Source organism: Motacilla alba, chromosome 27 (assembly GCF_015832195.1).
Source record: "Motacilla alba alba isolate MOTALB_02 chromosome 27, Motacilla_alba_V1.0_pri, whole genome shotgun sequence".
NCBI classification, from domain to species: Eukaryota; Metazoa; Chordata; class Aves; order Passeriformes; family Motacillidae; genus Motacilla; species Motacilla alba.
Window position 1 is genome coordinate 4,663,466 of NC_052042.1, and position 23,259 is coordinate 4,686,724.

The window sequence follows — 23,259 nt, forward strand, 5'->3', positions numbered from 1 at the left end:
AGACCGTGGACTGAAGGATTTAGGAGAGGAACACAAAGCTGAGAGCAGCCCTCGGGACACAGCGGCGCTGCCAAAGGGCTCAGTGCCCTTCCCCCTCTCGGTTCCTGCTGCTCTCACTAATTCCTCCACGGCTGCCAAACCCAAACCGCAGCAGCGCTGTCCCCTCCTACACAGCCCCAGCAGCGGTTTTGGGGCTGTGGCCGAGGCTCGGCAGCGTCCCAGGGGAGGTGGCACCTGGAGCAGGCACTGCCAGCCCGGCAAGGGGCAGCCGGATGTCCCCACGTCCCCCGGGAGCCCCGCACCTGTCACCGGCCACCTGCCAGAGGTGCTGCTCCTCGTCGCACGGCTCGCACTCATCAGGGTGCAATCGCCAAACCGCAGGCTGGAGTTCAGTAGTTATGAGCGTGTTAGGGGGAGAGGAAGGTTAGAGCAAGCGGCAGCTGGGGTTTGGCACCGACTGCTCCGGCTCCTGCAGAGCGCTCCGGGCTCGCTGAGGGGCTCAGGGCCTCACCTGGGCCTCGCTGAGGGGCTCAGGGCCTCACCTGGGCCTCGCTGAGGGGCTCAGGGCCTCACCTGGGCCTCACCTGGGCCTCGGGGCCTCACCTGGGCCTCACCTGGGCCTCGCTGAGGGGCTCAGGGCCTCACCTGGGCCTCGCTGAGGGGATCAGGGCCTCACCTGGGCCTTGCTGAGGGGCTCACCTGGGCCTCGCTGAGGGGATCAGGGCCTCACCTGGGCCTCGCTGAGGGGATCAGGGCCTCACCTGGGTCTCACTGAGGGGATCAGGGCCTCACCTGGGCCTCACCTGGGCCTTGCTGAGGGGATCAGGGCCTCACCTGGGCCCGAGGGGCAGCTCTGAGGGCAGGAGCCATCCCCAGCAGCCCTGAGGGCCCCGGGGCTCAGCCAGGGCCTGCCCGCCTCGCCTCGGTGCGCTAATTACGGCGGGCTCGCTAATTACCCGCGCGGAGCAATGGGCGGGCGGGCGGGCTGAGGGGGAGCCGGGACGCCCCCCCGCTCCATCAACCCCCTCACACAACAGCCTCACCCCCGCACCCCGCAATCACCGGACCGCACTAATTAGGGCACGGTCGCTAATTAGCGGCGCGGGGTGAAACGAACCCGCTCGCTCTCCCCGCGCATGCGCAGCCCCCGCCTCACCTGCGCCGCGCGCGCCGCCGCCTCAGGTGGAGCAGCGGCGGGAAAGGGGCGGGCGCGCGGGAACGGCCCCGGCGGCGCATGCGCACAGCGCCGCCTTCCCCCCCCCCCCCCCGTCTGCGCGCGTCCGGCGGGCGCCCCCGTTCCACCCGTGCGCGCTCCCGCGCTGCCCTCCCTCTGGCTCTGTGCGCGTCACCCCCCCCAGCCCGCCGCCGCCCGTGCGCGCTCCCGCGCGCGCGTTCCTGCCGTCCCCGCTGTCCTCGGCCTATGCCACGGGGTGTTTTCGCCCTCCTCCTCCCCCCCACCCACAGCACGGTCTGCTCCCTCCCCGCCTCCGCGCGCGCTCCCGCACACGCGCACTCACACACTCGCTACTCCCCCCCATCCTCCAGCCTTCCCGGCCCTTCAGCCGCGGCCTCGGCCCGCGCGCGCTCCCGCCGCGCGGGCGCGCACCCCCGCTTGCCCCCCCCCACGCGCGCTCCCGCCGCGCACCGCTCCGGGCACGGGGCGCGCCCCCGCCATCACCACCACCCCCACCCCCCCCCCCCTCCACCGAACCCCGCGCGCGCGCGCCCCCGCGAGGACCGGCGGCGGCTGCGGCGGCGGCCACGTAGCGCTGCGGCGGCGGCGGCGGCCGAGGGGCAGCGGGAGCCGCGTCCGCCCGCCCGCCCACGGCGGCAGCGCCTGGGCCTGAGCGCCGGCCCCGGGCCGAGGCAGCGGCGGCGGCGGCCACTGGAGCGCGGGGGCCGAGCGGAGGGGCCGGAGGGAAGGCACGGAGGGAGGGCCCCGGCCGCCCTGCCCTCCGCCCTCCGCCGCCGCGCCCGCCCGCGCCCCCCTCCCCGCGCCGCCCGGCATGGACGGCGGCGGGGGGCGGCCCCGAGGGCACCGGCCTGGGTGAGTGCGGGGCCGCCCGCGCGGCCGCCGGGCCCCTTCCCCCTTCCTTCCCCCCGGGCCTGGCGGCGCAGCCGAGCGGCGCTAGGCCCGGCCGGCGGTGGGCGGCGGGGGGAGCGGGGCACGGGCGCCTCACGGCCCGGAGCGGAGCGGGGACACCGGGGGAGCCCCGGGCAGCGGAGGGGAGCGGAGCGGGGACACCGGGGGAGCCCCGGGCAGCGGAGGGGAGCGGAGCGGGGACACCGGGGGAGCCCCGGGCAGCGGGAGGGGAGCGGAGCGGGGACACCGGGGGAGCCCCGGGCAGCGGGAGGGGAGCGGAGCGGGGACACCGGGGGAGCCCCGGGCAGCAGGAGGGGAGGGGGCGGGCGGGCAGGGATGGGGCCGGGGGGCTCTGCCCGGATCGGGGGGTTCTCCTGGGGCCGGGGAGCTTTACCCGGGCTCCGGGGGCTCTGCCCAGGATCGGGGGGGTTCCCCTGGGGCTGGAGGTTCTGCCCGGGCTCCGGGGGTCTGCCCCGGCTCCGGGGGGCTCTGTGCGGGGCCTCTGTGCTGGGTCTGGGGTTCTGTGCAGGGTCGGGGGGTTCTGTGCAGGGTCCGGGGGTCGAGGGGCTCTGTGCGGGGTCCGGGGGCTCTGTACTGGGTTTGGGGTTCTGTGCGGGGTCCGGGGGCTCTGTGCGGGGTCTGGGGGCTCTGTGCAGGGTCCGGGAGCTCTGTGCAGGGTCCGGGGGTCTGGGGGCTCTGTGCTGGGTCTGGGGGCTCTGTGCAGGGTCCGGGGGTCCGGGGGCTCTGTGCTGGGTCCGGGAGCTCTGTGCAGGGTCCGGGGGTCTGGGGGCTCTGTGCAGGGTCCGGGAGCTCTGCGCAGGGTCCGGGGGTCTGGGGGCTCTGTGCTGGGTCCGGGAGCTCTGTGTCGCGGGGCCGTGTCACCTGCCTGCGGGAGGGGAGTGGAGGGGAGGTGAGTTCCCGCAGCAGAGCGGAGGGAAGACAACATTCCTGCGGGATTGGGGCCGGGATTGGCACTTGGAGCGTGTCCCCTCGGCCCCTGCCCTGTCCCGGCTGGTGTCACCCGCGGCCACGCCGGGCTCCGGGGCCGCGGCTGGCAGCGGTGCCCGGTGCCGTGCCCGGGGTGTGACTTCGGGGGGTTTCTCTCGCTCTGGGCCTGTTCCTTCGGGTGTTTTCCCCTTCCCCGTGCTCCCGGCTCGCGTTGCGCTGCGTGCGCCCCGGGCTTGGGATTTTGGGTGTGATTTTCGAGCGTAGCTTTGGGTGTCCCGGCGCACGGAGAGCCGAGGGGCATCTCCCGGGCTCGATTCCATCGAGGCTTCACCCAGGCGGGCTGGGTGGAAGGACGGGAGGGAAAGGGCAGGAGGGATGTGAGGAGTGGGAGTTTTCATCCTGCCGGGGCTGCAGCGCTGCGGGCAGGGATGGTGGGATGAGGTTTGGGAAGCACCTGGGCTCTCCCCGGCTGGAAGTTCTGTTCCATTTCTCTCCCTCGCCGCCTGTTCCGTGCTAAAAAATGGATTTTTTTTTTTTTTTTTAGATGGTTTTGAAAGGGCTGTGGGGTTGCCAAGTGTGATTTTCAAATGGCTTTGTGTCTCTGCTATCTGATAATTTCCCTCGTGTTTATCAGATTGATAATTTACCTGGGCTTGGGCGTTCTCAGCCTGGTCTTGCCCCTCCAGCTCTGGTTTTACCCCTCCAGCTCTGTTTTACCCCTCCAGCTCTGGTTTTTACCCCTCCAGCTCTGGTTTTACCCCTCCAGCTCTGGTTTTTACCCCTCCAGCTCTGGTTTTACCCCTCCAGCTCTGGTTTTACCCCTCCAGCTGTGGTTTTACCCCTCCAGCTGTGGTTTTATCCCTCCAGCTGTGGTTTTATCCCTCCAGCTGTGGTTTTGCCCCTCCAGCTGTGGTTTTACCCCTCCAGCTGTGTTTTTATCCCTCCAGCTGTGGTTTTACCCCTCCAGCTCTGGTTTTTACCCCTCCAGCTCTGGTTTTGCCCCTCAAGCTCTGGTTTTGCCCCTCCAGCTCTGGTTTTACCCCTCCAGCTCTGGTTTTTACCCCTCCAGCTGTGGTTTTACCCCTCCAGCTCTGGTTTTTACCCCTCCAGCTGTGGTTTTACCCCTCCAGCTCTGGTTTTTACCCCTCCAGCTGTGGTTTTACCCCTCCAGCTCTGGTTTTTACCCCTCCAGCTCTGGTTTTTACCCCTCCAGCTCTGATTTTGCCCCTCCAGCTCGCTGCCTCTGTGGCTTTTCACCCCTCTCCCGAGGGATGCACGGCCCCATCCCTGCAGGGCGGGCAGCGCTGGGGTTCCAGGTGTGATCCCAAAATCTGGGCAGGAGCGGGGACAGGAGTTCCGAGGGCTCTGAGTGAAAGAAAAGCTCCGATCCCCGAAGGCTTTCTGGTGTTTCCAGCCTGGCAGCTGCGCTTCCTGGGCCGCTCCAGAATTTTATCATTTTGATTTTCTGCGGGAGGGGAGCTCGGAGCTGCAGGATTTGGGCATTTGGGGCCATCCTTGGGATTATTTGTTGAAACACCTTTGGGATATTGGTGTGATCGGAAGAGGCTTTGGCGTTGTGTGAGTTTTGAAGGGTTTAATTGACTTTATTATCTAATAATGCTACAGGGAGCCTTTAACTGGTGTTTTCAGAGGAAATCTTGCTGTGGGAAGGGAGGAAATTGGGGTAAACCATCCAAAAATAGAAAATATTGGGGTGCCGTGCTCTCCCCCTCTCTGCCACAATCACAGAATGCAGAGATTTTACCCCAAGAGCTGCAACCTCACCTAAAAATGTCAAGTTTTTATCTGTCCAAAGGCTCTTTTGGGGCTCAGAGCAGGAGGTTCCCTGTGGGAGCGCCTCGGGAAGGGTTCCCCGAGTTCCCAGATGGATTTTTGCAGTAAACAGGAGGAGCAGGGACGTGCCCAGGGCACACCTGAGATGGCACAGGTGGATTCCAGGCGCTTACAAAACTCCTCTCCTCGCTGACCTAGTTCTCCCCGCAGCTCTCAGGGGGGAAAAAAAATTTAAAAAGGCCAAAAAAAAAGAAAAAATTAAATTTATTTAAAAAAAAAGAGGCAGAACTGAAAGGAAGCAGCAGGGAGCTGAGGAGAGGGAGATTTCCCTGATATTCTGTGAATAATTATTATATTAAAATATTTTGGAATAGATACAATATATAATATTGTATATATGTTACATATTGTATATTCGTATATAATTTGATACAGATATCACACATTTTATATGATATTATATTTCTATATAACATTACATTATATTACATTATATTACATTATTACATTATGTTGTATTTTTATATTATACTATATTTTATATTATATTATATTTTATATTATATTATTACATTATATTATATTATTACATTATGTTATATATTATATTATATTATATTATATTATATTATATTATATTATATTATATTATATTATTATATACCATTACATTATATTACATTATATTGCATTATATTGCAATATAGTATATATTTTATATTATTATATTATATATTTTAATATTTTTAATATATTATATTATATATAATATAAAATATGACATATAAGATACAATATTTTCTTTCTCCTGGTTCAATTCCTCCAGCACAGACTCTCAGCCTGCTCTGCTCCCTCCCTGCAAGATCCAGGCTTTCTAAAAGTGAGACAAAATCAGATTTTAAAGATAATTTTACTTTTCAAAGCAGCGTCCTTTGACACTTGCTGAACCTGTGCAGTTTGTCCTTTCGGGATTTTATTAAGCCAGGGTTTGGAGGTTCCCCCACAATCATGAGGGGAAAATGTGGATTTTCCTGCAAAGTTCATTTGATCCTCAAGTTTCACCCTTGAAATATTGAAGCAGCCCCAGGTGGGATCTCCCTGCTCTGAGCCCCCTCAGGGGAACGTGGCTGAATTTTCCTCAAAAATGGGGATTTTTAACCCCTTCTTCCCTGGATCCCGGTGCCCCATTCCCAGCTGTGAACGCGAGGCCTCGAAATCCTCTCCAGCAGCTCCGGGACTGGAGCAAATTGAGGGAGCTCTGGAGCCCAGGGGTGTTTTAGTGGGATCTGCCACGGCTTTGATGCCTCAAGGAGCATTTTCATCCAAACCTGATTTTTTTTCAACACATCCCCATAGAAACGAGGCAAATTCCATCCCAATCTGAGCCTTTCCGGGGCCTTTTCCCGGGATTTGGGGGCGGAATTCCCGCCGTTCTCCCGACCAGCACGGCACGAGAGGCAGGCTTCCCCAAAACCCCAAACCCCCCTGCCCAATTCCCAAATTCCTGACGTTTTCCGGCTCTTTTTGCACCTGGAATTTCGTGGGCTGCTCCTCCCTGAAGGAAAAAAAAAAAACCAACCAAGAAAAAAAAAAATCAGGGAGTGAAACCCTGGCAGGTGCCAGCAGCAGCTCCAGCTCCTGCCCTTCCCGACACCCTTCCCTTCCCTCGGGAGGTTTCACGCTGGGATTTTCCCAGCAATTCCCAGCAGCTTTTCCAGCACCTTCTGCTGGGCCTGCTCTCTTTGGAAATGGGGTTTTTTTCCCATGGAAATGGGTTTTTTTTTTCCCTTGGAAATGGGATTTTTTTTCCCCTGGAAATGGGATTTTTTTTCCCCTGGAAATGGGATTTTTTTCCCATGAAAATGGGATTTTTCCCCCTGTACATGGGTTTTTTTCCCCATGGAAATAGGATTTTTTTTCCCCTGGAAATGGGATTTTTTTCCCATGGAAATGGGATTTTTTTTCCCCTGGAAATGGGGTTTTTTCCCATGGAAATGGGATTCTTTTCCTCCTGGCATTAGGATTTTTCCTCCCCTGGAAATGGGATTTTTCCCCCTAGAAATGGGATTTTTTTTTCCCTTGGAAATGCGATTTTTTTCCTCCTGGCATTAGGATTTCCCCCCACTGGAAATGGGTTTTTTTTTCCCATGGAAATGGTTTTTTTTTCCTTGAAAACAGTATTTTTTTCCTCCTGGCATTAGGATTTTTCCTCCCCTGGAAATGGGATGTTTCCCCCTGGAAATGGGATTTTTCCCCCTGGAAATGGGATTTTTTTTTTTCCCCTTGAAAAGGGGATTTTTTTTTTTCTCCCTCCCTGTAAATGGGATTTTTTTTCTTCCTGGCATTAGGATTTCCCCCCCCTGGAAATGGGGTTTTTTCCCCCTGGAAATGATTTTTTTTTCCCCTGGAAATGGGATTTTTTTCCTCCTGGCATTAGGATTTTTCCTCCCCTGGAAATGGGATGTTTCCCCCTGGAAATGGGATTTTTTTTCCCCCTTGAAAATGGGATTTATTTTTTTTTTCCTCCCTCCCTGGAAATGGGATTTTTATTCTTCCTGGCATTAGGATTCCCCCCCCCCCCCCCGGAAATGGTTTTTTTTCCCCCTGGAAATGGGATTTTTTTCCCTCCTGGAAATGGGATTTTTCCTGCCAGGGGAATACCTAGGTAGGAATTCCAGGGTGGCTTTGGGGCAGGATATTCACACTTCATTTCCACCTCTGCATATCCAAGGACACAGAGACACCTCCGGGGCCTCTTTGGGGGGAAAAATGCTAATTTTGGGCAGGAGAACTTGATGGCAGATTTCCTTTTTGGGGCTTCCACCGTTCCTGGAGCTCGGGGTCCGTGGTGCTCAATGGGAAGTGCCATAATTGAAATAAAATCGGAATAAAATCTTAGCGCAGCTTTAGTTTTCTTCAAGATGCATCAGCAGGAAGGAATGCAAAGAAGAGGTTTTAAAGGAAAAAAGGAATTTTGGCACCGATTTGGACAATTTTACAAATTTAAAGGGTCAGAAGACCTTTTAATGTGGTCATAAAAAGCTTTTTTTTGGTCAGAAAATGATCAAATAATGATAAAAAAGTGACAAATGGGAAATGTGAACCAGGGAACCATCTGGGGGTGTTTTAATCTTATTTTCAGGAGGGTTTTTTTTTGCATTAAAAGATGCAGGAATAGATTGGAATACCTGGAATTTCCTAGCTCAGCCACAGCTTTTTCATTTTTAGATATTTCAGGTGGGAAGGGCCTGGAGTTGTGATTTGAGGGTGAAGAAATCAAAGTTATTTTAAGATTTTTTTTCCTACTTCAAGAAAAACGTGGAGTTTGTGGCTGTTAGATCTGAAACTCCTTTAGATTCAATAAAACACCCCTCCTTTATTGCAAAATCCGAGGGATTTTAATGCTGAATTCCCAAGTGGAAACCTCTGGAACGGATTTTTCGTGGAGATAATGCTTGGAAAAAATCCAGGAACCGCTGGTTGGAAAGGCTTTGTGTCTCCCAAAAATCTGGACTCAACCAGATCGTTCCTCTTGAGAAACGGGAAAAGCCTGAGACTTCTTCCTCGTGGTTGTTCAGTTTTACTGGCAGGATTTCACAGATATTTTTCTGGGATTTGGGAATCTGATTTTCCAGGAGCCTGTGGAACACTTCGGAGGGAAATTCCCAGCTCCAGACAGAGTGAGGGGGAGGAAAGTATAAATATAAATATAAATATAAATATAAATATAAATATAAATATAAATATAAATATAAATATAAATATGCTGAGTCAGCAAAATACCCAGCCCGGGTTATTTTGGGAATGGCCAAAAAGCAGCGGGATGAGCTGGGAATTCCAGCTCTTGCAGCTCAGGTGAGTCCCCAGGTTTGGGAATGGGTCGTTAGTGCTTTATTTTGCATTTATTTTGCATTTATTTTGCATTTCCATGGGCTCTGGCAGCTCCAGCACTTCCCATGGAAATGCAAAAGCCCCGGGATGGAGTGAGGCTCTGGGAGATAAAACTTCCCCACTTAAAAACAGATTTTTTCAGGAGTTTTTTTTTTGTTTTGGTTTGGGTTTTTTTGTTTGTTTGTTTTTGGGGTTTTTTTTTGGGTTTTTTTGTTTTGATTTTTTTTTCACCTAAAGCAGCCGGGATGCCCAAGAAAGAAGGGATTGAGAGCTGAGAGAAATAATTGCAATAATTCCCTTCAGATGTGTTTTCCCACTGTTTGGGAACGGCTGGGCCTGTTCCAGACACCTGTGCTTCCAACTGGGAGAGTTTATTGAGGCTTTTTTATTGCAATATTGCAGATTTATTGAGCTGTTATGGACCTGTTTATGGAATCACGGAATATCCTGATGAAGGGACCCTCGGGGATCAAGGCCAATTCCTGCACAGGACACCCCAAAAATGTCATTTTAGCCTTTGCTTTGTGTTTTTTCCTGGTGCAATCTGTGGTTATTCCCTGCTGGTTCATTCTCCAGAATTCACATGACCTGGGGATTTCACGGAGTTTCCGTGGGAAAACATCTTTGCACCCTCAGCTTTTCTTTAATTTTCCTCACATCTTCAGTCAGTTTTCTCTTAAATTTTCTATCCCACCCTCAGTTTTTCCCTCACACCCTCAGTTTTCCCTCAATTTTCCCTCACATCCCCAGTTTTCCCTCAATTTTCCCCACACACCCCGTTTTTCCTCAGTTTTTCCTCAATTTTTCCCTCACACCCTCAAATTTTCCCCCACACCCTCAGTTTTTCCTGTTTTCCCTCAACTTTTCCCTCACACCCTCAGTTTTTCCTCAATTTTCCCTCACACCCTCATGTTTCCTCAAATCCTGCTTCCCTCACATCCTCACCTTCTCCTGAATCCTGTTTTCCCTCACTTTTTCCCCACTTTTCCCTCAGTTTTCCCCCACTTTTCCCTCAGTTTCCCCACTTTTCCCTCAGTTTTCCCACTTTTCCCTCAGTTTTCCCCACTTTTCCCTCAGTTTTCCCACTTTTCCCTCAGTTTTCCTCACTTTTCCCTCAGTTTTCCCCCCTTTTCCCCCAGTTTTTCCCCACTTTTCCCTCAGTTTTCCCACTTTTCCCTCAGTTTTCCCCCACTTTTCCCCTCAGTTTTCCCACTTTTCCCTCAGTTTTCCCACTTTTCCCTCAGTTTTCCCACTTTTCCCTCAGTTTTCCCCACTTTTCCCTCAGTTTTCCCACTTTTCCCTCAGTTTTCCCCACTTTTCCCTCAGTTTTCCCACTTTTCCCTCAGTTTTCCCCACTTTTCCCTCAGTTTTTTCCCACTTTTCCCTCAGTTTCCCCACTTTTCCCTCAGTTTTCCCCACTTTTCCCTCAGTTTTCCCCACTTTTCCCTCAGTTTTCCCCACTTTTCCCTCAGTTTTCCCCACTTTTCCCTCAGTTTTCCCACTTTTCCCTCAGTTTTTCCCCACTTTTCCCTCAGTTTTCCCACTTTTCCCTCAGTTTTCCCACTTTTCCCTCAGTTTTCCCCACTTTTCCCTCAGTTTTCCCACTTTTCCCTCAGTTTTCCCCACTTTTCCCTCAGTTTTCCCACTTTTCCCTCAGTTTTCCCCACTTTTCCCTCAGTTTTCCCACTTTTCCCTCAGTTTTCCCCACTTTTCCCTCAGTTTTCCCACTTTTCCCTCAGTTTTCCCACTTTTCCCTCAGTTTTTCCCCACTTTCCCTTCGGGCCTCCCCGAGCCCAGGCCGGGCCGAGGCCTCCCGGCCGAGCCCAAATCTCTATTTTTAGTGCCGGTAACACCAAAAAATGCGGTTTTTCTTCAGAAGCTCGGTGTGAAGTTGCTCCCACACACTCACCAGCTTCCTCCACCCACTCTTTTGTCTGCAAATTGTGCTTTTTTTTCTTCAGAGTTCGAGCTTTTCATGTCGGAGTCTTTGCAAACCTTTGATTGCTGCAGATATTCCCCAGGTTTGGGGCTTGATAAGCATCAAAAATCGCTTTGAAACTCTTGTTTCCTTTTTACACCTTAATCACGGCCTGCATCTCTCATTTGGCAGCGTGACTGGAATTTGTTCTGTGGAAAAATCTGCCTTGACAAAATTAAATTCACCTTTAAAACAACAAAAAACGCTTGGGTGTTTTGGGATTAAAAACACCCAAAACGCTGCTTTGGGATTAGAAATTTCAAAGCAGGGGGGAAATGTGTTTTAAGAGCGTTTTTAGGGCAGTGTTTCAGAGCTGCTGTTTGTGCTAAATGGTCAAGGAGGGCTTTGCTTTTTATTTAAATAATGGTTTTGAAAGTTGTGGGTCCCTCGAGGGTGGCAGTGAGAGGTTCAAAGCCACGGCAGCCGCTGATGCTGCAGAGTGAAGTGGTTTTCAGAGCAAACAGCCTTGATAATTCGGAATAAACCCCACTGTGGGCTTGATTTGAGGCGATTCCTCTTGATAAAAAGGGGTTTTTTACACACAAAAAGGGGTTTTTAACACACAATATCCCTTTGGTGAGCGAAGGTGAAATATTGGCAGGAATTTTTTGCCGTTTGGTAAATGGGGCAAAAGGTGAAATTTCCTTTTCCTGGCAAGTTTGGTGCTTTCCTGGCTTTGCAGTGGAATTCCTGATTTCCTTCTGCAGCTTCCTAGGGATGCTTAATATGACGAGGAAATAATCAGGTATTTTCTACGTGGAACTGGGAATTTCCTGAGCTCCTGAATAATCCATCCCACTGGAAGGAAAAGCTAAACTGGGATTCATCCTTCCCACAGCTTCCTGGGTGTAGGATTGGGAATTCCAGCCTGCCAAAACCAGTTGATTTTATAATTTTTTTCCATCTGAAGGTGAGTTGTGCCCACAATCCAGCATTGACAGCTCGTCTCCTGGCATTTCCTGCCTCACCTGTGGGGCTGGGAATGTGGGATTTGGGCATGGAGCAGTGGGAATGGGCCCTGCTGTGGTGCTGAGGCTGCAGTCCCTGCCAGGCACCTCCAGGAAATTAATTTGGAATAATTTGGGAGCCCTGGAGAAGCACATGAGTGTTTTAATGAAGTTCATCATCAAACTGGTTATTTTCTCCTTTCTTTCCCTGGTGTGGCACTCCACAAAGATTGCCTTTATTGCTATGAATTATTAGTATTACATATTCAGGCACTGGTTGCTTCCTCTCCCGTCCAGTTACAATTCACTCCAAAGTGAGGGAAATTGTGGTGGAACAGAAATGATAATACAGGAATCTCTGGAAGAGAGGAGGATTGGGTGGATTTTGGGCAGGAATTCCTGGCTGGGATGGAATTCCCAGGGAAGCCGTGCCTGCTCCATCCCTGGCAGTGTCCCAAGGCAGGCTGGAGCACTCTGGGATCATGGAAGGTGTCCTGGGTGGGATTTGCTGTCCCTTCCATCCCACTCTGGGATGTCTCTGTCCCTAATTCTCCTCCCCTGCAGCCTCTGATCCCAGCTTTAGCTCGGGAATTCCCGATGGGATCAGCCCATCCCGAGCTCCCGAACTGGAATTGTCCCGGTGGGGAAAAAATTTTAAAAAAAGAGAAGAAAAAGAGAAGAAATGTGAGGGATTGATTCTTTGTGTCCATGAGGGACCACGTGGCGCTTCCTGCAGGAGGAAGTGGCAGCCAAGTCCCGGGCAAATTCCAGCTTGGAAAACCGCGGGGGAAATGTGGATGGGCAAACTGAGATTGTGCCGTGGGGACTGAGGAGCTGGGGGAAGGGAGGGACGGACAAAGGAAGAATTCCTCAAATCCCTCAAAATCCAGGGTCTCCGGGGTGTTCCCGGGCTGGTTTAGGAGGTGAGAACGGCTCCGCTGCAATTCCTCAGGTTCGGCTCCGTGGTTGGAATGTGGCTCTGGAGTATGTGAGGATGGGCTGGGGGAGATCCGGGGTGGTTTGGGGTGGGTGTGCCCCGTGCCTGTGGGGCAGAGCAGAGTTTGGGGCCATCGGTGCTCCCGGGAACCCAGGAGAAGCAGCTGTGGTGGTCTGGTGGGTGGAGAACATCCCTTGCCTGGATTTCCCCTCCTTGGGAAGCTGCTGCCAGTCCCGATCCTGCTGTTTGTGGGGCCAGCAGTGCTCCCAAAAATCCAGGAGGAGCAGTTGTGGCTCAGAGGTGATTCTGTGGGGGATGGAGAGTATCCCTTGCTGGATTTCCATTACCTGGGGGTCTGCTGCTGCTGGGAATTCTCCTGGTCCCTGCTGTTTGTGGGGCTGTCACTGCTCCCAAAAATCCAGGAGGAACGGTTGATGGCGAGTATCCCTTGCTGGATTTCCATTCCCTGGGACTCTGCTGCTGGGAATTTTCCTGGTCCCTGCTGGTTTTGGGGCCAGCAGTGCTCCTAAAAATCCAGGAGGAGCACTTGTGGTCCAGAGGTGATTCTGTGGGGGATGGAGAGCATCCCTTGCCTGGCTTTCCATTCCCTGGGAGTGTGCTGCCAGTCTGTTTGTGGGGCCAGCAGTACTCCCAAAAATCCAGGAGGAACGGTTGATGGAGAGCATCCCTTGCTGGATTTCCATTCCCTGGGACTCTCCCGCTGGGAACTCTCCTGGTCCCTGCTGTTTGTCCCCCTTTTCCCACCCTCAGCTCCTCCTGGGAGGCTCCCCCGGGCGGTCCCGTCCCCGGGTCGTCCCCGGTCGTTCCCCGCTGACGTCCCCGGGTCGTCCCCGGTCGTTCCCCGCTGACGCCGCTCTCTCTCCCTCCCGCTGTCTCTTGCAGGTGAGATGCTCGAGGGCTCCTCTCGCTGCCGAAGATCCCTGCCCGCGCTGCCCCTGCCGTGATCCCGCCCCTCGCCGCAGCCCAGCCAGGACCCCCCGACCCCGCCGGGCTCCGATGGAAGAGGCGCCGGGCCGGAGCAGCCCCCCCGGGACGGAGGGCGCCCCATGAGCCCCCCCAGATGAGCCACGCAGCCAAGGGGGAGCCCCCCGGGGCCGGCATGGCGCAGGAGGGGCCGCCCGCCTTCTACCCCAGCCAGGAGCTCGACCTGTCCACCAAGGTGTACAAGAGGGAGTCAGGGAGCCCCTTCTCGGTGCTGGTGGACAGCAAAGTGAGCAAGGGCCACCTCCACGAGAGGGAGGAGCAGCCGTTTTTCAGGGAGAGCAGAGCGGTAGGAGAGGTCCGGGCTGTGAAAGAAGACAGGGAAAACTCTGACGACTCTGAGGAGGAGGAAGAGGAGGAAGATGAAGTGACTTACAAAAGGGAGCAGATTATAGTGGAGGTAAACCTTAACAACCAAACCTTAAATGTGTCCAAAGGGGAGAAGGGTGTCCCCTCCCAGTCCAAAGAGACTGCTGTCCTTAAGAGCAGCAGTGAGGAAGAGGAGGGTGACAGTGGGGAAGAGGCCACGGAAGACAGTAATGATTACGAGGAGAATGAGAGGCAGAAGAAAAAGGAGAAAAGAGTGGAGAAGGTTAGTGTTGGCCAGAGGAGAAGCAGGAGAGCCGCCTCCGCCGCGGCCGCCGCCGCCTCCCCGGCGCCCCGAGCGACGCGGGGCCGCAGGAAGAGCGCGGAGCCCCCCAAGCGTAAGAAGAAAGCTGCAAAGGAGCCCAAGGCACCTGTGCAGAAATCAAAGTGCGAAGAGAAGGAGACTCTGACCTGTGAGAAGTGCCCCAGGGTGTTTAACACACGCTGGTACCTGGAGAAGCACATGAACGTCACCCACAGGCGGATGCAGATCTGCGACAAATGTGGGAAGAAATTTGTGCTAGAGAGTGAGCTGTCCCTCCACCAGCAAACTGACTGTGAAAAAAACATCCAGGTAGGTCTGCTCGCCTGCTTGCCAGGTCCCCACACCTCCTGGCGTGCCCTGGATCCGGCTGGTGGACGCTTCACAGGGGGAAAAAAATTCTCTTTTTGCACGGCCCCAGGTGCTGGGCCGGGCCCGGGCTCTGCCTTATCCCGCATTTTGGGGTCTCCCAAAAGGAGGGGATGGCAGGGAAAGATTGCTCAGCTGCTCCGAGCAGTTACTCCAGGAGTAAACTGTGAGTTGGGAGCACTGATCTCCTTTAGAAGGGTCAGAATCTGGAGTAACTTGTCCCGAAAGTCTCAAGTTCTGTGGTAAATCCTTCTCCTCCAGCCGAGCACCCGCAGCTCTCGCTGAGTTTAGAATTCCGGGGGTTTCCGTGTCCTGAAATGCAGTCCCACAGCGTGGTAAACCAGGTGAGCTTCCCAGGGGAAGCAGAATTCCAGGAATTCCCCGGAACGGGGAATCTGCGAGGTCCCAGGGGCCGCAGTGGAGTCAGGATCTGAGCTGGGGTTAAAGCGGGGTTCAAACCCCTCGGACACCCCGGCAATTCCCAGAGTGATTCCGAAGGGCTGGAGCTCAGCCCCTGCACCCCGAGCCTGCAGGAAACCCCAGCAGATCTCCCCGAAGACACAAAAATCTCATTTTTTTTCTCCCCGGCAGCTCTGATTTCCCCCAGCAGCGGGAGGAGCAGCTTTGGGAGCTCCTGCTCGCGCTGGGGTTTGTGCCTGGCAGCTCCGTGCCGGGGAACGAGGGGCACTGCTGCCTTCCCTGGCACCCCAAATCTGCTTTTTCAGCCTTATTTCCCCCCACCTCCTCCTGGGATCCTGCCAGCAGCAGCGGCTCCGGCTGGATTTTTGGGCGGCTGGAGTTTGTAGGGCAAGAAGGGTTTTTTGGTGGGAGAGTTTTAGCACGAGAGTTGAAGGTTTTTCATTGTTTGTTTGCTTTCAATGCTGAACTGGGTTGATCTCAGCTCCCACTGTGTGGGAGACGTGGAATATTTATTGCAATTTCTCTTTTCCAAGCTCTTTTCCCAGCTCTGTGTAACTCTGGGCTGTTTTGTTTTGGGTTTTTTTTTTCCTTAAGTTTCAGCTCGAGGAAGGATTTATTAATATAAATTTAATTTTTGCAGCTTTTGAAAGAAATATTTTAAAAGTTCAGTGCGGCAGGGAGGATTTACACGGGAATTTAAGAGATGCCCCGGCAAGCAGGGGGTTCATTCACAGCATAAAATTTAAGCAGGAATTAAAAAATAAAGGGATTAAAGCAGGAATTAAAATTTAAGCAGGAATTCCTGATTATTTTGAACACGTGAAAAGGTGAAATATCCTGTATCCATCTACACATGCGTCCAAAAGTGATAAGAAAATGAGAAATTGTGATTTAAATCCAGAGGAAATGATAGAAATATAGAATTTAGAAATATAGAAATATCATGATTTATAGAAATTATTATTTAAATCTGGAGGAATCTGGTCCAGAAACTTCCCAGTGCCAGCAGCACTGAGAGTCACCTTCAGCTCCTCAATATCCAAGAACAAATCCAGCATTTGGATTCTTGTTCTGTCCTGCCTTTGGGATGTGTTTTCCAGCTGCCTGTTTTTATTCCAATTACCAATAGGATTGAGGGGAAATTAAAATTTCCCTCGATTCGGGGTTAAATGTATCGAGGGGGAGCTTTGTCCTGGAATAAAACTGGTTTAATCTGGGATGGAAATGAAAATCAAGGCTGGCTCCTCCCAGTTCTTCATCCTGGGGATGGAATAAATCTGTTTTTCCAGGTAATTTCTGCTTTTTCACCCCTCACAGTCAGCACCTTCGGGGGGTTTCTGTCGCCACCTTGAGCTCTGTGTGGTTCCTCCCTCTCGGTGTTGGTTTTTAATCCTGAATTCTGGAATGGCCTGGGCCCCTTCTGAGGGCTCCTTTCTCTGTAAATCCGAGGATTCGGGGGTTGTTCTGTGGAATTTCTTTGCTCTCCAGGAAGTTTTTCCCTCCCAGAGGTGCCGTGGGGGGCAGAGCCTGCCCCGGGTGCCTGCAGCAGAACTCCCAGCCCAACCTTCCAAAGGAGCAGAACGGATTCATTCCTTCACTAGCAGCACCCAGCCCTTCTGACTGAGGGGGAAAGGGTGGGAACTGATGGGCTGGCAACTGGAGATATCCCTAAAATCCCCCAAAACCCCCCCAGGACAAGGCACAGTTCCTCCCTGTGCCCTCCGAGGTGAAGGTGCTTTGGTTTCCTCTCGCTCCGGGATTTCCAGCTGGAATTTCCACGTGGGAATTTTTCCTGAAGTTTTTTTGGGAAGAGCTGCTGGGAAAAGGAAGAGCTGCCCCAAATCCTTGGGGAGGAGCCTGATTGGTTCCACAGGAATTTTGGGAAGGAATTCTCACCCTTTGGACCTCCAGTGGCACCTCTGAGGAACGAAGAGAGCCCAGCAGGAGGAGCTGCTGCCTGGATTTGCTCCGGGAGCTGCTTCCCATGGAGACCCAGGGGGATGGGACAGCCTGGAGTGGCCACACCTGGATTTGGGGGGGCAGGAAGGGCTGGATGGGGCTTTGGGAATTCAGTGGTGTCGGCCTCCTCCAGCCCCGTTGGGTTCTTCCCTCTCCGGGAGTTTGGAATTTCCCACTCCAAGGGTTTGGATTCTTATCTCACCAAGGGTTTGGATTCTTATCTCACCAAGATAAGAAGTTTGGATCCTTCTCACTGAGGATGTTTGGATTCTTTCTTCTCCAAGGCTTTGGATTCTTCCCTCTCCAGAGTTTGGATTCTTTCTACTCCAAGGGTTTGGATTTTTTTTCTGCACCACGGCTTTGGATCTTCCCTCTCCAAGGGTTCGGACTTTTCCACTCCAAGGGTTTGGATTCTTTGCCCTCCAAGAGTTTGGATTCTTCCCATTCCAAGGGTCTGGATTGTTTCTACTCCAAGGGTTTGGATCCTTCTCACTGAAAATGTTTGGATTTTTCCATTCCAAGGGTTTGAATCTTCCCTCTCCAAGGGTTTGGATCCTTCTCACTGAAAATGTTTGGATATTTCCATTCCCCGAGGGTTTGGATATTTCCATTCCCCGAGGGTTTGGATCCTTCCCTCTCCAGGGTTTGGATTCGATTTTCCCCCTCCAGGATTTGGATTTTCCCCCTCCAGGATTTGGATTTTCCCCCTCCAGGGTTGGATTTCCCCTCTCCAGGGCTGGACTCTCCCAGCCCAGCAGCCCCAGGGTCTGTGGAGCTGTCCCCGTGGCCCTCCTGTGCTGTTGGATGTTGGGATGAGGAGGCACTGGAACACCAGCACTGCCTGCCCTCCCCTCAGCTGCAATCCCAAAATCCACATTCTCACTGCCCCCCTCAGCTGCAATCCCAAAATCCTCATTCTCACTGCCTCCATTTCCCTCAGCTGTAATCCCAAAATCCTCCCTCAGGTGTAATCCCAAATTCCACATTCTCAGTGCTCCCCTCAGGTATAATCCCAAATTCCACATTTTACTCCCCCCTCCCCTCAGCTGTAATCCCAAATTCCACATTCTCACTGTCCCCCCTCAGCTGTAAATCCCAAATTCCACATTTTTACTTCCCCCCATCTCAGCTGTAATCCCAAATTCCACATTTTCACTGTCCCCCTTCAGCTGTAAATCCCAAATTCCACATTTTCACTGTCCCCCCTCAGCTGTAAATCCCAAATTCCACATTTTCACTGTCCCCCCTCAGCTGTAAATCCCAAATTCCACATTTTTACTTCCCCCCATCTCAGCTGTAATCCCAAAATCCACATTTTTACTTCCCCCCCTCAGCTGTAATCCCAAATTCCACATTTTAATCCCCCTCCCTCAGCTGCAATCCCAAAATCCTCCCCCATCTGCAATCCCAAATTCCACATTTTCACTGTCCCCCCCCATCTGCAATCCCAAATTCCACATTTTTACTCCCCTCCCCCATCTGCAATCCCAAATTCCACATTTTTACTCCCCTCCCCCATCTGCAATCCCAAATTCCACATTTTCAGACACATTCCCACATTTTCGGGGCCTCTTTTTGCCGGAGCTCTCCCCAGCCCGCGGCCCCTGAGCCCGCTCCCTCTGTGTCCCCCCAGTGCGTGTCCTGCAACAAATCCTTCAAGAAGCTCTGGTCGCTCCACGAGCACATCAAGATCGTGCACGGCTACGCCGAGAAGAAATTCTCCTGCGAGATCTGCGAGAAGAAGTTCTACACCATGGCCCACGTGCGCAAACACATGGTTGGTGAGTGGCCGGCAGCGGGGCTGAAAGAAGTTAAAGTTATCGGGGGAATTAAATTAAAATTATCGGGGGAATTAAATTAAAATTATCGGGGGAATTAAAAGAAATTAAAATTATCGGGGGAATTAAATTAAAATTATCGGGGGAATTAAATTAAAATTATCGGGGGAATTAAATTAAAATTATCGGGGGAATTAAATTAAAATTATCGGGGGAATTAAAATATTCAGGGGAAATAAAAGAAAATTATCTGGGGAATTAAAAGAAATTAAAATTATCAGGGGAATTATTATTAAATTAAGATTATCAGGGAAATTAAGATATTCAGGGGAATTAAAATATTCAGGGGAAATAAAAGAAATTAAAATTATCGGGGGAATTAAATTAAAATTATCGGGGGAATTAAATTAAAATTATCGGGGGAATTAAATTGAAATATTCAGGGGAATTAAATTAAAATATTCAGGGGAATTAAATTAAAATTATCGGGGGAATTAAATTAAAATTATCGGGGGAATTAAATTAAAATTATCGGGGGAATTAAAATATTCAGGGGAAATAAAAGAAAATTATCTGGGGAATTAAAAGAAATTAAAATTATCAGGGGAATTATTATTAAATTAAGATTATCAGGGAAATTAAGATATTCAGGGGAATTAAAATATTCAGGGGAAATAAAAGAAATTAAAATTATCGGGGGAATTAAATTAAAATTATCGGGGGAATTAAATTGGAATATTCAGGGGAATTAAATTGAAATATTCAGGGGAATTAAATTAAAATTATCGGGGGAATTAAATTAAAATATTCAGGAGAATTAAAAGAAATTAAAATGATCAGGGGAATTTAAATATTCAGGGAAATTTAAATTATCGGGAAATTAAAATATTCAGGAGAAATTAAAAGAAATTAAAATTATTGGGGGAATTAAAATATTCAGGGGAAATAAAAGAAAATTATCTGGGGAATTAAAAGAAATTAAAATTATCAGGGGAATTATTATTAAATTAAGATTATCAGGGGAATTAAAATATTTAGGGGAATTAAAATTATTGGGGGAATTAAAATTATTGGGGAAATTAAAATGATTGGGGGAATTGAAATTATTGGGGGAATTAAAATTATTGGGGAAATTAAAATGGGGAAATTGAAATGATTGGGGGAATTGAAATGATTGGGGGAATTGAAATGATTGGGGGAATTAAAATTATCAGGGGAATTAAAATATTCAGGGGAATTAAAATATTGGGGAAATCGAAATTGGGGAAATTAAAATTATCAGGGAAATTGAAATGATCAGGGCAATGAACATGCCAGGGGCTGGAATTCCCAGAGAAGCTGTTTGTGGGGCCGTTCCTGCTCTTCCACCCTCAGACCAGCCCTGCCCCGAGCTCCCGTGCTGTCCCAGCTCTGTGGCTCCTCTCGCCCCGGTGTCGGTCCTGCCCCGAATGAGCTCCCGATGGGAATGGGCCTTTAGGGTCCTTCCAAGCCCGGAATTGGGGGATCCCCGAGCCCAGCCGGCCCCTGGGTTTGCTCTTGGCCCAAATCCCCGTGTGGAGCAAGGAGCAGCCCAGCCTGTGCTCGCACACCCCAGGAGCCACCGCCCTGCCTGGAGCCCTGGGAATGTCCCTCCCGTGCCCTTTTCCCGGGATTTCCCGGGATTTACCCCCGTGCCCCCTGTCCTTGCTGCAGCCCACACCAAGGACATGCCCTTCACCTGCGAGACCTGCGGCAAGTCCTTCAAGCGCAGCATGTCCCTCAAGGTGCACTCCCTGCAGCACTCGGGGGAGAAGCCCTTCCGCTGCGAGGTGAGGATCCCGGGAAATCCCTGGGAATGATCCCGGAACTGGGAATGGCCTCGGGTGGGCTGGGAATGATCCGGCAACTGGGAATGGCCTCGGGTGGGCTGGGAACCAGGGGTGGGAATGATCCCGGAACTGGGAATGGCCTCGGGTGGGCTGGGAATGATCCCGGGAACTGGGAATGACCTCGGGTGGGCTGGGAACCAGGGGTGGGAATGATCCCGGAACTGGGAATGGCCTCGGGTGGGCTGGGAACCAGGGGTGGGAATGATCCCGGGGACTGGGAATGGCCTCGGGTGGGCTGGGAATGATCCCGGAACTGGGAATGGCCTCGGGTGGGCTGGGAATGATCCGGGAACTGGGAATGGCCTGGGGTGGGGTGCGAATGATCCCGGGAAGTGGGAATGGCCTCGGGTGGGCTGGGAACGAGGAGTGGGAATGATCCTGGGAAGTGGGAATGGCCTCGGGTGGGCTGGAAACGAGGAGTGGGAATGATTCTGGGAAGTGGGAATGGCCTCGGGTGGGCTGGGAACGAGGAGTGGGAATGATCCTGGGAAGTGGGAATGGCCTCGGGTGGGCTGGGAACGAGGAGTGGGAATGATTCTGGGAAGTGGGAATGGCCTTGGATGGGGTAGGAATGATCTCGGGAAGTGGGAATTGCTTTGGGTGGGCTGGGAACCAGGGGTGGGAATGATCCCGGGAAGTGGGAATGGCCTCGGGTGGTGTAAGAACGAGGGGTGGTTCCATCACATGTTGGGAATTGGAATCCCCGAGGTGTGGTCCCAGCACAGGCTCCTGTCAGGGGTCTCTGGAGGGACTGGGGGGTGAAGTCCCCGGGGAGCTGCTTGGAGCTGGTTCGGAGGGAGGCAGAGTCCTCTAGTGGAGAGAGACCGGGACACCGCCAGGAACCCTTTTCTCCTGGAATAACCCCTCCCTGCCAGGCTTTCCCCACTCGATTCCAACTTTCCCCACCCAATTCCAGCTTTCCTCACTCAATTCCATATTTCCCCACTCAATAATCCCAGCTTTCCCCTCACAATTCCACCTTTCCCCTCACAATTCCACCTTTCCCCTCACAATTCCAGCTTTCCCCTCACAGTTCCAGCCCTCCCACCCTCCCGATCCCAGCCTCCACTCCATCCCTCAATAAATCATTCCAACCCCTCTTTCTCCGAGGCGTTCCTGCCCGGCCCCAGCTCCCTCCCAGCCCCTCCAGGGCTCATTCCCAGCTTCCCAAACCCCGGAATTCCCGTTTTTTTTCCCCGGCAGAACTGCGACGAGAGGTTCCAGTACAAGTACCAGCTGCGCTCCCACATGAGCATCCACATCGGGCACAAGCAGTTCATGTGCCAGTGGTGCGGCAAGGACTTCAACATGAAGCAGTACTTCGACGAGCACATGAAAACCCACACTGGTACGGGCTGGGAAGGGGCCCTGCGGGGCATTCCCTCGGGATTTGGGGTGTTCTCCTGCTGGGAAAGCAGCTGGGAGAGTTTCCTTCCCTGCCTTGGATCCCTTTTGGTGTGGCAGTTGGAGCTGGGGTTCCCTGGGGGGAAATGGGAATTATTGCCTGGGTGCTTTGGTCTGGAGGAGCCCCTGGCTGGAGCCTTTTGGCCCCAAACCCCGAGGGGAGCCAGGATTTCAGAGCCTTTTGGTCCCAAATTCTGAGGGGAGCCAGGATTTCAGAGCCTTTTGACCCCAAACCCCAAGGGCAGCCAGGATTTCCTAAACCCCCATTGATCCCCAAAGGCAATGGTGTCTCCAGGGATCTAGGGATTTTTCCAGAGGTTCTCCAGGCCTCAGATGATTTTTCCAGGGGTTCTCCATGGATCAGGTGATTTTCCCAGGGTGTTCTCCGTGGATCAGGGCATCTCCCAGGGTTCTCCATGGATCAGGTGATTTTCCCAGGGGGTTCTCCATGGCTCAGGGGGTTCTCCATGCATGAGGGGTTTTTCCCAGTGGGTTCTCCATGGCTCCGGGGGTTCTCCAGGATCTCTGACCCCCCCGTCCCTGTGTGTGCCTGCAGGAGAGAAGCCCTTCATCTGCGAGATCTGCGGCAAGAGCTTCACCAGCCGGCCCAACATGAAGCGGCACCGGCGCACGCACACGGGCGAGAAGCCGTACCCGTGCGACGTGTGCGGGCAGCGCTTCCGCTTCTCCAACATGCTCAAGGCGCACAAGGAGAAATGCTTCCGCGTCACCAGCCCCGGCACCAGCCCCGGCCCCGCCGGCCCCGCGCTGCTGCCCGCGCCCTGCCCGGCCCCTCCGGCCGCGGGCGCCGCGCTGGGGCTGGGCCCGGCCGCGCCGCCGCGCCCCGTCCCGCACCCCTACGGCGCCCTGGCCCTGCCGCCCCACGGGCACCACCCCCACGGGCACCACCCCCAGCACCTGCCCGTGCCCCCCGTGCCGCACCTGCCGCCGCCCCCCGCCCTGTTCAAGAGCGAGCCCCTGAACCACCGCGGGCACGGCCACGGGCACGGCGGCGACGGCTTCCTGCGGCACCTGGACAAGGGCAGCCCGGCGCAGCCGCACTGACACCGGCCCGCGCCCAGGTTTGGGAGCCGGCAGCCGGGAAGGGAGCTGGGATGGGAGCTGGGATGGGATTGGACTGCCATGGCCACGGGCACGGCTTCCTGCGGCACCTGGACGAGGGCAGCCCGGCGCAGCCGCACTGACACCGGCCCGCGCCCGGGTTTGGGAGCCGGCATCCAGGTTTGGGAGCC

At 53.3% G+C, this 23,259-nt stretch overlaps 2 protein-coding genes and 1 long non-coding RNA gene across 3 annotated transcripts; 1 reads left to right on the forward strand and 2 right to left on the reverse strand.

Annotated features, from left to right (window-relative positions):
* Positions 1–505: 505 nt before the first annotated feature.
* LOC119712338 lies at positions 506–1,149 on the reverse strand. The gene is made up of 3 exons (XR_005259811.1): positions 804–1,149; positions 585–699; positions 506–542 (listed from the first exon to the last, which is right to left on the reverse strand). It is a non-coding gene; the product is annotated as an uncharacterized LOC119712338 (long non-coding RNA).
* Positions 1,150–1,708: 559 nt separating this feature from the next.
* LOC119712316 (zinc finger protein 652-like) lies at positions 1,709–23,259 on the forward strand. The gene is made up of 6 exons (XM_038163395.1): positions 1,709–2,047; positions 13,482–14,520; positions 18,590–18,737; positions 20,427–20,542; positions 21,806–21,950; positions 22,563–23,259. The coding sequence occupies exons 2-6, from the start codon at positions 13,660–13,662 to the stop codon at positions 23,069–23,071; spliced, it is 1,779 nt and encodes a 592-aa protein (XP_038019323.1). The 5' UTR covers positions 1,709–2,047; positions 13,482–13,659; the 3' UTR covers positions 23,072–23,259.
* Positions 16,848–18,382, reverse strand: LOC119712328. Its single transcript, XM_038163414.1, has 2 exons — positions 17,870–18,382; positions 16,848–17,830 (listed from the first exon to the last, which is right to left on the reverse strand). Exons 1-2 carry the CDS (start codon positions 18,021–18,023, stop codon positions 17,067–17,069), a joined length of 918 nt encoding a protein of 305 aa, XP_038019342.1. The 5' UTR covers positions 18,024–18,382; the 3' UTR covers positions 16,848–17,066.

Excerpts from the sequence above, each read along its gene's own strand:
- LOC119712316 (XM_038163395.1), top strand. The coding sequence starts at position 13,660 with ATGAGCCACGCAGCCAAGGGGGAGCCCCCCGGGGCCGGCATGGCGCAG. Across the intron at positions 14,521-18,589 it reads ACTGTGAAAAAAACATCCAG|TGCGTGTCCTGCAACAAATC; the intron begins GTAGGTCTGCTC and ends GTGTCCCCCCAG. Across the intron at positions 21,951-22,562 it reads GCACATGAAAACCCACACTG|GAGAGAAGCCCTTCATCTGC; the intron begins GTACGGGCTGGG and ends GTGTGCCTGCAG.
- LOC119712328 (XM_038163414.1), bottom strand. The coding sequence starts at position 18,023 with ATGTGGAATTTGGGATTACAGCTGAGGGGAGGGGGGAGTAAAATGTGG. Across the intron at positions 17,831-17,869 it reads AAATGGAGGCAGTGAGAATG|TGGATTTTGGGATTGCAGCT; the intron begins AGGATTTTGGGA and ends GCAGTGAGAATG.